This window comes from Oryzias melastigma, linkage group LG8, assembly GCF_002922805.2.
Source record: "Oryzias melastigma strain HK-1 linkage group LG8, ASM292280v2, whole genome shotgun sequence".
Taxonomy (NCBI): domain Eukaryota; kingdom Metazoa; phylum Chordata; class Actinopteri; order Beloniformes; family Adrianichthyidae; genus Oryzias; species Oryzias melastigma.
In genome coordinates this window covers 13,218,024-13,232,766 of record NC_050519.1, presented here as the reverse complement: position 1 = coordinate 13,232,766, position 14,743 = coordinate 13,218,024, and the positions used below count along the sequence as shown (strand labels likewise).

The 14,743-nt window shown below is 44.3% G+C and overlaps 2 protein-coding genes across 3 annotated transcripts; one reads left to right on the top strand and one right to left on the bottom strand.

Annotated features, from left to right (window-relative positions):
• Nucleotides 1-32: 32 nt before the first annotated feature.
• On the bottom strand, nucleotides 33-11,199 carry tecpr1b (tectonin beta-propeller repeat containing 1b). 2 transcript variants are annotated; one of them, XM_024272095.2, is made up of 26 exons: nucleotides 10,257-11,199; nucleotides 9,983-10,087; nucleotides 8,373-8,604; nucleotides 8,116-8,298; nucleotides 7,902-8,024; nucleotides 7,694-7,816; nucleotides 7,155-7,329; nucleotides 6,920-7,020; nucleotides 6,741-6,842; nucleotides 6,089-6,216; nucleotides 5,454-6,013; nucleotides 5,267-5,382; nucleotides 5,042-5,197; nucleotides 4,823-4,972; nucleotides 4,595-4,752; nucleotides 4,377-4,498; nucleotides 4,010-4,097; nucleotides 3,837-3,933; nucleotides 3,031-3,110; nucleotides 2,900-2,956; nucleotides 2,654-2,828; nucleotides 2,438-2,573; nucleotides 1,246-1,338; nucleotides 1,064-1,170; nucleotides 880-999; nucleotides 33-808 (listed from the first exon to the last, which is right to left on the bottom strand). In XM_024272095.2, the coding sequence occupies exons 3-26, from the start codon at nucleotides 8,595-8,597 to the stop codon at nucleotides 677-679; spliced, it is 3,507 nt and encodes a 1,168-aa protein (XP_024127863.1). In that variant the 5' UTR covers nucleotides 8,598-8,604; nucleotides 9,983-10,087; nucleotides 10,257-11,199; the 3' UTR covers nucleotides 33-676. The 2 variants fall into 2 exon arrangements, with proteins under 2 accessions (XP_024127863.1, XP_036069170.1); XM_036213277.1 differs by lacking the exon at nucleotides 9,983-10,087.
• Nucleotides 11,200-12,415: 1,216 nt separating this feature from the next.
• Nucleotides 12,416-14,743, top strand: bri3 (brain protein I3). Its single transcript, XM_024271309.2, has 3 exons — nucleotides 12,416-12,967; nucleotides 13,607-13,715; nucleotides 14,557-14,743. Exons 1-3 carry the CDS (start codon nucleotides 12,820-12,822, stop codon nucleotides 14,687-14,689), a joined length of 390 nt encoding a protein of 129 aa, XP_024127077.1. The 5' UTR covers nucleotides 12,416-12,819; the 3' UTR covers nucleotides 14,690-14,743.

Below are 14,743 nucleotides of genomic sequence, written 5' to 3'. Positions count from 1 at the left end.
CATTTCAAAGATGTAAGAAGTCCTCGAGGGCGTCGAGCATATTCAAACTTTTATTTTGCATCTCCATGAATGTGCGGCTGGGTGGTGTTCAGTCAACAGTCTCAATGATCGGATTCTTCTTCCAGCAGGAAGAAGGTTTTATTGCAGGGCATCAATATGTTCCCACTCCGGAAAGATTTTATTCCCATCTTGGGAGAAAAAAAGAAGTCCTCAGACGGCGAGTTGTTTGGGAAGAAAAATAAATAAATAAATAAAGAACACACTAAAGCAAACACAAACTGAGAAACACTTCAACAAATCCTCAGAATTCAAATGACATGCAAACAAACAAACAAACAAACAAACAGATCTCAGGCTGCAGCAGCAACGACTGTAAATTAGCCCTTCACTGAAATCCCTCCTCTCCAAAGGTGAAGAAATAAAAAGCTATTGCTCCGTCCCATGATGCCTAGCAGTCGTACAATCAAACACATGCACCCCTTTTTTGCTGGATCCAGGCTGTCCTTCCGCCTGGAAACCCAGCCAGGCCCCGACGCTCATCCATCCATCCAGACGTGGCGGCTGTGCGGTCCGGTTGTGCGGTCCCTTCACATGAAGGGGAATTAGGGAATGATTCCAGGAGGCGAATGCAGATCCAGGCACAAACAGGGCTGGAGGAAGACGGCCGCAACACGGACTACACACACACTGCGCTCCCGTTCACCGTTCTCTGGGGGGCTGGGCTGCGGGCGGGGCCCAGCGGGGGAGGGTGGGGACTCCGAGGCGCCTCCGCAGAGTTCCCCCTCACACTGATGTGCTCCCAGCCCCCCTGAAAGCCAGAGAGCATTTAATGCAAAGCTTCAAAAGACGAGAAGCAACAAAAACCGGTGAGGAACCTACCCCGATGCCGTAGTCCCAGGACTGGCCCTTGGGCTGCATGGGCCCCACCCCCAACCGATGGCAGACCGCCCCCGGAGTCTCAGTGGGAAAACCCGGAATTCCATCGGCAATGATCCAAACCTGGAAAGAAGCCACCCTCTGATCACATGTCACCAACCAGAAGAAGACCGCAGGCTCCACCCACCTGGTCCAGCGGGCCCACAGAGACCTTGGTGACGTTGTTAGAGATGAGCTCCCAGGCAGATCCCTGGGGGTAGCTGGGGGTGAGGCCCTGCCTGTACCACAGGTTACCTGATTGTTTGAGGGAGAATGTCAACTCTTCCCTTTTAATGAGACAGATAGCTGCTCAGATCGAACGTTCCTCACCGTTTTCATCCACGGCGAAGACGGACGTCCGTCCAACCGACAGCTGTCTGAGGGTCTGTTTGGGAGGAGAGGGGATGTGGTACCAGCATTCTCCTGCAGGGGGCGAGAAGAAGTTAAGTACTAACCACTCACTTTTGGTTGACCCTTTCATGAATGGAAACAGAAGCTATGTATACGTCACTAACAAATCGAGAGTCCCAGATTGGTCACCATTTAAACCGTTTAACCTGTCCCACCACACTGGAATAAATTATATTGTTTTATTTTTCCCTGTATTTTGGTGATGGCACACCACAATTAACTGACTTATGTTTAGGTGCAGAAAGGTATTTTGCATTCATGTCGTGTTGAAAAACAATAATATTTCTGATTATTCCAAAGCAACAAACAAGGCTTTTTCTAAGTGTGTGTTTTTCCTTGAAAGACATCAACCAATCGGTGCAACTGGCACTAAAATAAGAACAAAAACTGTTTTTAAAGGGTAACCAAACACTAAATCAACTTTTTTTTGGCTGTTAGCCTCTATAAAGGAGGCTTTAAAAGTGTTCTCTGTTAGTCTTTGCCACATTTTTGACTATTGACAAAATAAACGTGTTTAGTTCCTGAAATTACAGTATAAAAACCGCCTGTGTGCTGCCCCCTATAGGCTGAAACCACACCTCCCCTGATCAGGCCGCCCCTTTTTTGCATTTTTTAAAATCTGGGCTGAGAGTGAAGTCACCCTCCAACTGTCCTGTTGTGTTACCCTTTAAATAAAAAAATGTCATGTTGTTTCTTTCTTATATGAGGTCGCTTACCAAAACATGTGTTTAACATGTTCTTGTGGCATTTTTCTCTTGATCAAGAACATAAATTAAGAAAATTAAACTCAAAGTTTAATTTCTGAGTATTTCTTCATTCAAATTGTTGTGAATCAGGAGCTGATGAAAAATGCAGCTGGAAAAACAGTTAATTTGTGGCAGAAAATACGCCAGGCGGGTGTATTTTTGCTTTGAGCTTCAGTAAGAGGGAAAGGAAGAGGGGGCGGGGCATCTTTATGTTACGTAAAAAACAGCACACATTTTTTGGTTTTGGCTAAAAACAGTATAATTATAATTAAAAGATTCCTGGAAGATTCCTGGAAACACTTTAATCACAGATCAAAGGCTGATTAAAGAAGTCTGGATCCCTTCCTGTCTCTGTGACCTCTGACCTGCAGGGTTTTGCGGCGACACAGATCCCCGGTAAAACACGGCTCCATCCTTGGCGATGGCCCACACCTGGTTGGCCCCACCGATGGAGATGGATTTGAAGGGCTGGTCGGTGCCCACGTGGAGCCAGGAGCTGCCCTGAAGTCGGGACACACGGGGGGGAAAAAATTAGAACTTCACCGACACAACCTGAAGCTGTTCTATGGGGTTTCCCTCACCGCAGGGTTCAGGGGCGTCACCCCCAGGCGACACAGCACATCTCCCTTGTCGCTGATGGCCCACACGGGGACCTGCTCCATCCGGCTCTGGGCCAGACAGGGCATGATGGAGATGTCGCTCAGGTGGATGGGCGGGACCTGCTTCCACGGGCCTCTCACGGTGATCTTGCACTGCCTGAACAACACAGGTGATACGTTGCCATAGTAACAGCAAATTGGTGATCGAATAGACGTGGGGGCATTTACCTGGTCCACCGTCTGCGCCTGACAAAGTCCTTCATTGTTTTGTGGCCGTGAAACGTCCTGTGTGACGGAGAGGGGGGTAAATAGTGGCAGAAATGTGTCTTTTCTGGGGTGGGGGCGGGGGCTCTTCTTACGTGGGGAAGTCTGCCGCGTACTGCCAGCCCTCTTTGTCCGTCCCGCCAGGAACTTTGTAGTCCACGGTCCATTCTGACACCTGGAACAAAGTCCACATGATAGCTACATGACAGCTATTTTGCCTAATTTAGGATTTCTTTAGCTTTTTAGGCTAATTTGGAGTTTAAATAATATTGCAGCTAAATTATAGCTATTTTGGCTAATGTAGGATTTTTTTTATGTTTTCTTGGCTGTTTTTGAACTTTGCTAATATTTCAGCTACATGCTAGCTATTTTGGCTAATTTTTGAACGTTTTGTTGTTTTTTTTTGGCTAATTTTGAACCTAAGTAATATTTCAGTTACATGCTAACTTTTTGGGCTAATTTAGGATTTTTTTTTGTTTTGTTATTTTAGGCAATTTTGGAATTTAGCTAATATTTTAGCTACATGCTAGCTATTTTGCCTGATTTAGGAGTTGTATTGTTTTTCAAGCTACTTTGGAGTTTAGTTAATATTTCAGCTCCATGCTAGCTGTTTTGGCTAATTTAGGCTTTTTTCGTTTTTTTAGGCTAATTTAGCATTTAACTAACATTTTTGCTGGCTATTAGCTTCAGTAATTTCAGCTATCAATGTCAGCATCTTCAGCTATCTACACTAGAATCTTCATATATCTAGTTTTTAGTTAGTTTAAAGCTAATGATGGTTAAGAAGTGTGCTTTACATCCAGTTTGATCATGACTCAATTAGTCGACTAATCAGGAAAAATAATCGCAGATTAGTCGATTATTAAAATAATCGTTTGTGGCAGCACTAGAATCGACCTACCCATGACCACTGTGGGGAAGGGGGGGCGGTGTTGGCTTTGCTGCACTCCTTCAGCCCGCTCTCATCGCTCCACATGGGCCGGTCGGTGGGCAGCCCCCTGGAGGCGCCAAAAGACACGTTAAGCTTTGTGGACCCGAGTGAGAGCCACACCAAGCCTTCCCAAAGGCCCCTACTTGTCGGTGTATCCGGTCACGGGGTTCCACCGCTGGTTCTCGTACACGTGCACACTCCTGACGTCGGACTGCTCGTACATCTGGCTGGCTGCAGGGAGCGGATACAGACGTGTTTCCAGGCGTGCACATAAATCTATATTTACACAGGTGAATGTGTGTGTTTCAGAGCAGCGACAGATGGCAGAAACTTGAACTGCTGACATGTCACCACCGTGTCCACATTTAACACGCCTGTCCTCACAGCCAGCGGTTTGTGGGACTCGCTTCTTTTCTGCTTGATCTTTACTTTCTAAGAATGCGTGCATTCAATTATGTGTTTTTTAATTTATATTTTTCACCAAAGCCGTCTCTACGGGACATGTGTTACCCGATGTGGGCCCACAGTGTCCGGTGTAGACCCAGGCAGTGCCGTCCCACCCGACGCCCCACACCAGCCCCAGACTGTTAGACTCTACACAGCGCAGGTGACCCGGGACCTGCCGCCAAAACCTGCAGCAAGCACCACACAAGCGTTAGCCTGTTAGAACATGTTAGCGGGACAGAAGCGTGCAGGCGAAGGAAGGCCGAACTCCCGGTCTGCCTCACATGAGGTCGCAGGGCATGGTGTTGGCGGGGGCTTCCAGAGAGAAGCACGGCTCGTGGACCATGAGGTCCCCCTTTGTGGTGGTGGACCACACGGCCCGTCGAGATGGAGGTCCGGCGATGCCTCGACACTTGCAGCAACAGCCGGACAGCAGCTCCAACTGCAGCAACAAAAACATGACATTAGCATGACAGGTTAAAACGCTTTGAAAGTTTGTGTTTTAGAGTCACCCAGTCGTTCATGTCCTTCTCCGTTTGTGCCGCTAAAACCAGAGGCCACCTCTGTTTGGTCCTGTCTGCAGTGTACAGCGCGAAGGCAAAGTAGTCGTCTCGCAGCAGCGGCACCAGCGCCGTCACTTCATGGATAACAACGTGGAGATACTGAAACGAGGAAATGAAGACCTTCCTGCTCCTGTAGGAACTCATCTGTGACGATGGTTAAAAACTCACCTTCTTCTCGTCGTACTGGGTGTAATAAACAAAGAAGATGCTGTCCTTCCGGCCGTCGGGTTTGGTGGATTGTTCCAGGGCGACGCCCACGTCCACCCAGCGCTGTGGCTTCCAGTCTCTCCACCAACGCAGGGAGCCTTTACGAACCCACACCGACTGGGAAACCAAACAGAATGTGAGCAAAACGGACCAGATTCGTGGATGAAACAAACACTAGAGGCTCACGTTGCTTCTCTCAATAGGCTTCTTGCTGATCTCCTGCCGGTGTTCCGTTTGCTGCGGCTGCTCGCTCCAGGCAGCCGACTGCACCGGAGTCAGTGACAAGGAGCTGGGGAGAGGTCCTGGAGGAGAATCACACTTTTAGGAAAACTTAGGAAACAAAAATGATGATGTTTTAGTTTGTTTTCCTCACCAGAAGGACTGAGCCAGCTGATCTGCGAGCCGGCGTCCACGTCGCAGCCTCCGCCGGAGATCCACGCCCACACCGGCCCGTCCTCCTCTCCGACGCCCTGCGAGCCCTCCAGAGTCCCCAGATCGTACGTGGCGGCGGCAGGAGCATCACTCAACGGGCGTCCCGACGCCTGCGCGTTCCGAGCCGCCTCCGCCCCCTCCAGGTCTACGTTCATCCATGGGACGTCTGCAGGTTGAGGTGCTGGGAGCACCGGGGCTGGGGGCAGCTCCTCGCGCTCTTCTTCTTCTGTGACGGTAGCCGGCTGCACCACCGGTTTGTCGCGGTCGGACACCAGGCTGTTGATGAAGCTGTCACTGGCGGGGATGAAAGCTTTCGGGGCGTCCTGTTGGGGGGCTGAAACTGAGACTTTCCCTTCTTGAGAAGTGGCTTCTGCCTCCACGACGGGGGTGTCTACAGGGCTGTGGGGGTCCGTAGGCCCAAACTCCGAGTCTGAGTCGGTGCAGCTGAGCACTGAGCCTTGAGAGGCCTCGGTCAGCGGGCCGCTCAGCTCACACTCCTCCCTTTAGGAGCAAGAACACGACTTTTAGCAGCGAGGAGAACGCCATAAAGACGGTTTCAGGTGATTCTGGACAAACCTCGGCGGGGCGACCTCTTTACTGCTGCCCCACTGCGCCGAAACGGGGATCCAGCCATTTCCGCTCGGCTCCGAGAGAGTCACCCCCATCCTAAAATACAAGCCGCGGTCCTCCCCCACCGCCCACACCTGACGGAGGTGCAGCACAGCAACAAAGTGTCATTTTGTGTGTCAACATGTGAAACATAACAACTTCTCTTAGGTTTTCAGAGGTGCAGGCAGCTGTGACTTTATAAGGACAAACAGGGTAAGGCGGGCTCCTGCCGCCTTTCCAATAACTGCAGCCGTGAAATATGAAATATGGGATATGATGACGACGGCTTGGCCAGCTTCTAATTAGGGAGACTCCCATATGTCAGGCCCGAGGGAATACAGTCTGCGGATATATAAGGCTGGAGTTACTGCTGCTTGCTGGGACATTGGCTGGGCCGCCTGGCCTTACTCATGTTACAGGGCAGCCGCAGTGTGAGGCTGAAGGCTGACATGGGGTGGGGGGGTTTGCAGAGCTAGCAAAGTCTTTAGTCGCGAGGAGCTTCTATCACACGCCTGAACTGAAACCAGATCTAAAGAGGGACAGAGGGGATTTGGCAGGACTGGACTGGGGGAGGAGTCTGAGGCTACAAAAAAAAGTCGTGAAGAAGCAGCCTGCTTACCTGGTCGTTTAGCCCGACGTCCACCATCATCATCTCCCCACCGATGCTGATCCAGCCGGAGCCACAGGGATTGTGGGAGTTCACCCCTCGCCTGAACCACACCTGGAAACAAGCGGGGCAGATGTGTGAAATAAAGCCGGCTGTGCTGCAGGACACACACATGTGAGCACACATGTCACCTTGTAGTCTTTAGTCACCACCCACACCACGCTGACTCCAACAGACACGTGGAGCGCTTCCATCTCTTTCCCCGGTGATTCCACCTCCACCCAGGAAGTGCCTGACAGAAGACACAAATAAATCCATCTCACAAACGCAAAAAAAAAAAATCATCAAACCATCACACGGAAATGGAAACAAACAGGGATATTTGAGAGATATTTAAGAAATAAATGTGTTACACTGAACGCTGACCAGTTGGGCTGTCCAGGCTCAGGCCGGTGCGGACCAGCAAGTTCCCGTCCCACAGTAAAGCCCACAGAAGGTCCCCGGGGCCCGCTGATAGCTGAGCCACCTCTTTGGGAACTTCAACCTCCTCCCAGCTGGTGCCCTCTGGGACACGAGGGTGGATGCCCTCCCTGAACCACACCTGCAGGTCAAATGAGGGGTTTGTGGTACACAGTGAGAAATTAATTACAATAAAACACGTGGATTCAACAGGAAAATGCTAAGAAATGTATTCAAACCACATTAAGTTTAACCCGTAACCATGTGGTTAATAAAGTCACACTGCCCTCTGGTGGCCAAAGATGAAAATGAACGAAAACTGAAGTAAATTCTGTTCTTAATACCAAGTTTTACTTGAAAAGAAAATCTAAAATAAATATTTTATATTAAACCAAGGCATATATTCTAAACTGCTACATATCCTAGTTTCTTTAATGTTAAGAATTTGGTTTATTAAAACATAATATGCACCACAGTAAGACCCACAATCAATCTAAAAGACTGACCTGTCCTTGTTGGGTCACCCCCCAGAGATAGGGATATCGCCCAGACTGGTCGCTCATCTCCCACCCCCCACAGCTGATGTCACAGAGTGGAAGTGGGGGCTTCCTGGGATTCTCCAAGGGGATCTGCAGACAGGGAGTTTTGACTAAAATCTGAGGAAAACTCAACAAGAGAAGAAAAAACAAAAAAAAAGTGGGGGCTTTGACAAACTTTTGCCCAGGTTCCTTGTGCTGTGTATCTTCTATAGCGGATCCATCGCCTGCGCCGGACGCACGAGTTCCACTTTTTCTCTGGAGAGAAGTTTGCCGGGAAATCGACGGCGTACTCCCAGCCCTGAAGGTAAAAAAAAAAAGTGCAGCTAAAAGTTTTAATATTTAACCAAAAAAGAAGAACGAACAACAAAAGAGTCCAGAGTTGTTCTCACCCCGGTCTGGCTGGGTTCCCCCCCGCAGCTCTGATCCACGTACCAGTCTCCCTCCCACTCCCAGCTGCGGGAGGGGAGCTGGAAGCTGTGGAGCGGCTGGGGGTTCATCCCGGTCACATCGCTCCACGGCCAGCGGTCGGTGGGGAGCAGCACATCAGTGAAGCCATCCACAGGGTTCCACCGCTTCAAAACACACAACACAGCTTTAGCAGTTACTAACACACACTTAGCACACAGCATCACCTGGTGTGTCTGACCTGGTTCTCATAGGTCTCCTCCCGGTAGCGGATGGGGGTCTCACTGGGGATTATATTCAGGTAAACAAGGTGATCACAGCCGATGCCCCAGCAGCGGTCCTTCCCCGCCGTGACCCGCTTCAGCTCCAGCAGCATGTCGTCGGCGCGTACCCAGCACTGGCCGGCTGTGGAGAGGCTGTACACCCTGCCGTACACGTCCACGGCCCACAGCAGTGTGATCGGCATGGTGGTCCTTTAACAGAGGTTTAGACAACACACATGTTCTAAAAATGACAGTTTTGAAACACTTATATGGAAAATTCAAAATGCCTTCACTAGCTTATATTAAGGGTTTCAGTGAAAAGTAATGCTAAAAATATACTTCTATTGTTTTAAACATTTGCAAAATGTTTCAGATTATGCATTACTCATTTTTAACATTCATTTTTAATCCATGTTATTTTTTTCAGACATAAATGGCAAATAATCTCAATAAAATGGTAGTATTTTCAAGTAATGGTTGAAAGTCTGATCAAAAATGTATTCATTCACAGATTATGTCAAATAATTGAGAATTTAAAAAAAGGTTTATTTGACTCAATTTGATATTGGAGTTCAAAATAATTGAGTCAGAAATGTGCATTTATTCTTGTTGTTTTACCCTTGATTTTTTTTAGGCAAGGTAGTGGGCTTAATAAAGTGGATTAATCAATGTTTACACAGAAAACTGAATTTTTGGATTCAACAGATCTAAAATGTAATTGTGTTATAGAGCAATTACACCTAATCTATAGGCAAAATAACAAAATTTATCAGTTTGTTCAGTTTGAATTACTAGTACCATGAAAACAATTTTTGAGCAAAAAATGTTTACTTGGAAGGTAAATTTGACCAATATCAGATTTAATTAGGATTTTGAATTAAACTGTGAATTTGTGAATTAAAATATACAGTATCAATTAATTATTGTTGAACTGATACCCAAGTACTTATATTTATTCAGGTTCCTAAATATAATGTTGTACTTTATAAATAAAGTTTGGTTTATTTTAAAAAAAAAATGTTTTTAATTGAAAGAAAAAAAATACTACCAAGAGATACATCACCGAACAGGCAAATTAAAAATAGACAATTACGAAGAAAAAAAAACAGGAGACAAAACAATCATAAAGTCAACAATGCAAGGCTTTTTTGAAAGGAAAGTACATTTCCAGTTCAATCAAAAATGAATTGAAAGTTGAGTTTCTTTTCAGCACTTTGTTTATGAATAATATATTTTATTTCGGGAAAATTGTCCTTTATTTTGAAACTTTTTTTACAGGAACTTCCGCTTTTGCTTAAAGCTAGCTTGACTGCTGCTCTCTTGACTGACACTAATCCGTCACAGCGTAGTAGACAGTTCCCTGCGGCCTTATTTTATCCATTTCCTTCGAAAAATATTATTTTAAAAGTCTTAAATTTATTCAAGGCTAAAATAAACACATATAATTGGTTTATGTAGAGATATGAGTAAAAATGTAGTAATTGTAGTCGTTCAAAAATGTAAAACGAAGGCAAACAGACGCTACGTACGGACGTAGCAGGTTACGCACTCACGTAAGAACATCTACTGGTGTCAAAACGGAGCGTACCTGAATACCTAAGATCCTCTGTTGTCAAGGAAATACCAAGTATCGCGTCATGACATCAGGTGCAGCAACCGATACCTGCCAGCTCCCTGTCGCAGGCTAGAAGACCTTTAAAGACATTGAAATGAGGATGGGTTTGAGCTTGCTAGCATGATAGCAACACGGATAGACTGACCGGACTCTCTGTCGCAAAGTCTGTATAAGCTGTTTACATTTCACTGCCGCAGAAGATGACCTGACAGTAAAACACCTTAACAGACAGAACGTTAATACTCACGCATGCTGCTCGGCTGCGAACATCACATCTACTGGTGAATTAAAAAAGTAAAGCAGTCCATGCAAAACAAAGGAATTTGATTCATTTTCTGGACCGGAGACTTGTCCCGTCCAACTCCGGCTCCACAACAGGAAATGGAGGAAGTGCGTTCCTGATTGGCTGAAAATCAGCGGGAGTGTGGGATCTCCGCCTCTGATTGGTAGAACACGAAGCCCTTGATATTTTTTCCGACCGCTGCAAACCAAAGGGCAGATTTTAAATATTTATTCGTTTGCAGATCAATTATTGAAGCGCATGGCAGGTGTCTGTTGTTTGGTTATAGTTTTAAGCACAGCGTCAGCTTTGAAAACAAATTTAGATAGGAACCGATGACTGACATTACCATCCCGTGGAAAAAACTCTAAAAATCATTAAATTAATATTGACAATCATAATTTAAAAAACTGCAGCCATAGATGATCATTTTGATGGACAAATACCTGTGGATTTTAGATCCCACCTGTAGATGATAACAAATATATTTGCAAGTTAAAGAAATACTGCACCTGCTATAAATAACGAGTGAAACAGTTATTGTGGCTCATTGAAACCAATTACTTAAAAAAATGTATTTTTTCTTTTTTCTTTTATTTATATGATTTTTATTTTGTTTAGGTATTTATTTTTTTTATTTTTTTTACTTGTAAAATAAAATGCCAAATACTTTAGAAATAAAGCACATGGAAGACAGTAACAAATAAGTTCTTAAAAAGTATTGTTTTTATTTAAAAAATAATAACAAAAATCGCAAAAAGTATTTTGAGGGATTTTACCTTTCTAGCCCCATCTCTTTTATTTAAACATGAGTTTTATTTTCAGAAAAACGTTTTAATATCTTAACAGTTTAATAAAAAAAAAAAAACGACTACGTTAAAAAGCAGAAATGCAAACTTGCAATACACCAAATAAAATAATTCATAATCACAGGTTTATTTCAATATTTTCCATATTACATAAAAATAAATTATTTTAATTATGTTTCATTATTTTATTATTAAATATACATAGATACATTTAAAAAAATTCTACAAATTTAATTTAATTTGGCAGTTTTTATTGAAAGAACCAATTATTTGTATTTAAAAACAAGCATGATAGTAGTTTATATTTTTAACTCCAGGGGGCTCTAGCAGGGGTCTGCAACCTTCAACACTTTAACAGGTTATTTTTTACAGACTTCAACCTGGTAGCCACAAAGTCTCACTTCATCCTATAGAAAAAATAACCTGACTTATACTAATGTTGTTACTATTACGATGAAAATAACTAAACTTTTTTTTTTTGCCTAAGTAAAACGTAATGAGAGAAAGGAACCACTTTTCTAAATATGAAATAGTTTATAACTTTGACAGATGTTCACATGATGTCTTTTCAAAAATAAAAGACCCCCATTGCATCAAATAGTAGTTAGATAGCGTGATATAAGAAATGGTTTATTTTACTGTTTGTAGGGCATCTCTGTCAGAAACGTGTAAATCTTACAAACCAAATTTAAACCAGAACTAATGTAGTGACCGTCACCGCATTTTTTGAAGCATAAGGTGCCCCTAAGTTTGTTCAAAAATAGAAAAACTTCTTTATAATCTAATGTGCCTTAATTCTATTTATGCTTACTGACCGGTGCACAGTACACAAAAATCTGTCAAAATGTTTTAGTTCATCTTGTGATTTCACTGTCCTTCAGCTGTGAATGAATTGAATAAAGTTTACTTTTTGCTCTACATGTCTTTTATAAAATTAAAACATTTTTCTTTTTCTTTAACCAGAGAACCACATGGAGGGGCAAAAGGGCCACATGTAGCCGCAGCTGCAGGTTGAAGACCCCTGACCTAGAGCTTCTGTTATCAAAGTTTTTCTGCTGATATTTCCCAAGTTTTAGTAAAGCTTAACTTTATTTTGAAAGTTTGAACAGTACAAGCATTTCCTCACATTTGGATGGCTTGTTATATTATTTGGATTTGAATTGTCTTCTATGAGTAAAGCAAAGGATGCAAGCATGTAAAAGTGATGGTGCCAAAGTTTTGGATCTAACACCATTCATTGAAATCAGCTGGCAGCACAGGAAAACATGTTTCTCCAGCTTGTTGTTGTTTCTCTTTAAGAAGCCCCTTGAGTTCGCGCATGCGCACCGCGGCTTCGTCACATGATTCGTCTCTTGTGACAATCGGACAGAAAGGGAAAGCCTTTCTGACTTCAGCTGTATTATAAAGCGCTGTGATGACACAAAGCTGCTGTTTTGGTGCCAGAGGACCAACTTCAAGGGCAGGAAATGAAGTTAAGTTAACATTTCCTGCCTGACTCGCATCATTCCGGTTTTTCTATTTAGGACAGCTAGCGGAAGCCAAAGGTTATTGCGTCGCTTGTGACAAAGTTGGCGCATGGAGAGGGACAAAGTTTCGTTTCTGCGCTGTGTGTTTTCTTTATTTTTGTCGCTCCCGTACCGCCAGCGCTTCGCTCGTCGAGCTTAGACGCTTTTGAGTATTTTTGAACCGTTCTTGCTGTGAAAGAGTGTAACTCCGTCGCCATGGTGGACAGTAAACCTCTGCTCCAGGACAGACCTCCCGCCTACAACTCAGCTCCCGGGGCGTATGAATACGGCCCGCAGCCGCAGCACGGCTACGGAGCCATCCCCGCCGCGGGCCCGCCGCCATACCAATACCCCGATGGCCGAGGTAACTACATTTTTATTCCCGTTTTTATTCTTTTTCCTTCTTTTAAGGCCACCTATCTAAACAAAAAAGTTTCTAAATCTTCCTTATAAATCTCATCTGTTTTCACTTCCGCCTTTGACGGAACGAAACTTTAAAAACTCTTTGATTTGACACGAACTATTTGGTCTTAAATTACCCCACCAAAACTATGAATTAGCTTTAAAAGTACCTAAAAATGAGTTGAACTTTTGTAACTTTATTGACCTTTTTAAAAATCTTTGTTTGGGGGAACTTGAAAGGAGCATGGGAAAAAGTAGGCCCGTCCTCCTGACGTTTACGTTGATTACTTTTTGTGTAAAATTTTACTACTGAAACCTCCTATCCTTTATTTGTTTAATTGTTTTAAGTATAGATATTTGGTGGAGCAACCCTGAGTTTTTTTTTTTATTTCTTCAAACCACATCCCACTCTTCCAATCGCATGTCTTGTTTACAAATCCCTTCCTGCAGGTCAAAGCCCCCCAGAGCAGATACATATCTTCCTGTACTAATCCAGTTCCCCATTCCTGTTCTCAGCTTGTTTAGATTTCTGAAAATTACTCCAGGATTGCATTATTTTTATGTTCTGTGACTTGTAATCCCTTGTTTTTTGTTTTCCCAGCGTTCCCTCCAGCCCAAATGGGCCCTGCAGTTTCCCAGCAGCCCTGTGTTGGGACCTACGCCATCATCCAGCCGTCTGTAGTGGTGGTGGGGGGTTGTCCAGCCTGCAGGTGAGGATGGTGACCGAGAAAAGCTCATCCAGCATGACTTGGTTGTCAGTTTCACTGCCGAGCGTCAACTTCCTGTCCCATCAGCTGACTTCTCTCCTGTGACATGTGGAGCTGTAGGGCAAAGGTCGCATCTATGTCAAGTTTGGAGTTAATTGTTGAGCAGTTAAGGATTTTACAGGCTCACTAATCTTAATGACGGCTTTATTTGAAAGTATGTGGAATAACTTTGCTTACTGATTAACGCCGTCACTTCTGGTTGATGGAGAAATAGCAGAACTAGCTACAGATTGACACAGAGATAAAGCAGCCAAATCTGGAGATGCTTTTTCGTCTATTTCTACAACACTTTGTATCAGACACATGGATATGTTTGATCATATTTGTGTGTAAAGTCCAAGTTTAAAAGAAATTGAGCCACGGCAAATTATTACTGAATCATTTTAATGTTTGGAGGATTTTTGGTTTTAGTTTAGGTTAGTTCCCTCATGAGGCCATCAGCAGATTTTCTCGCACTGCGCGTCACGAGACCGCAGTTCAGTTTGTTTACAACCAACTTCTGTTTTTGTTTCAAAAATGACCTGTAATATTTATAGAAATGTAGATTTTAAATTTGAGCCACTTTAAAGTTTTGACTAGTGAGGTAGTGTCGAAGTTTTGACCTATTTAAAATAAAAACTAAAAGGGGCGGAGCATAAGCTTTTGCTGATTCTGAGATGAAGTAAAGGCTGGGGAATGAAGTGGAAATAAAGATAAGGAAGGGAAATTCCAGCTTTCCAGTGATGTATCATAATAGACCCAAACATATTTTTCAAAATAAAGCGTTTCCTGTTTTGTTGTGCAGAGTGGGGGTCCTGGAAGACGACTTCACCTGCTTGGGGATCCTGTGTGCCATCTTCTTCTTCCCGTTGGGCATCCTCTTCTGCTTCGCTCTGCGCCAGAGGAGGTGTCCTAACTGTGGCGCCACCTTCGGTTAAAGGGACCAAACTGCAGTCCTTTTTCCTCATGCCTGTATTTTTTCCTGCCTCATG

Coding starts and splice junctions, on each gene's coding strand:
- bri3 (XM_024271309.2), top strand. CDS start 12,820: ATGGTGGACAGTAAACCTCTGCTCCAGGACAGACCTCCCGCCTACAAC. Junction 12,968..13,606: donor CCAATACCCCGATGGCCGAG/GTAACTACATTT, acceptor TTGTTTTCCCAG/CGTTCCCTCCAGCCCAAATG. Junction 13,716..14,556: donor GGGGGTTGTCCAGCCTGCAG/GTGAGGATGGTG, acceptor TTTGTTGTGCAG/AGTGGGGGTCCTGGAAGACG.
- tecpr1b (XM_036213277.1), bottom strand. CDS start 10,279: ATGTTCGCAGCCGAGCAGCATGC. Junction 8,605..10,256: donor TTCGCAGCCGAGCAGCATGC/GTGAGTATTAAC, acceptor CCTCTGTTAAAG/GACCACCATGCCGATCACAC. Junction 2,574..2,653: donor TGACGCCCCTGAACCCTGCG/GTGAGGGAAACC, acceptor TCCCGACTTCAG/GGCAGCTCCTGGCTCCACGT.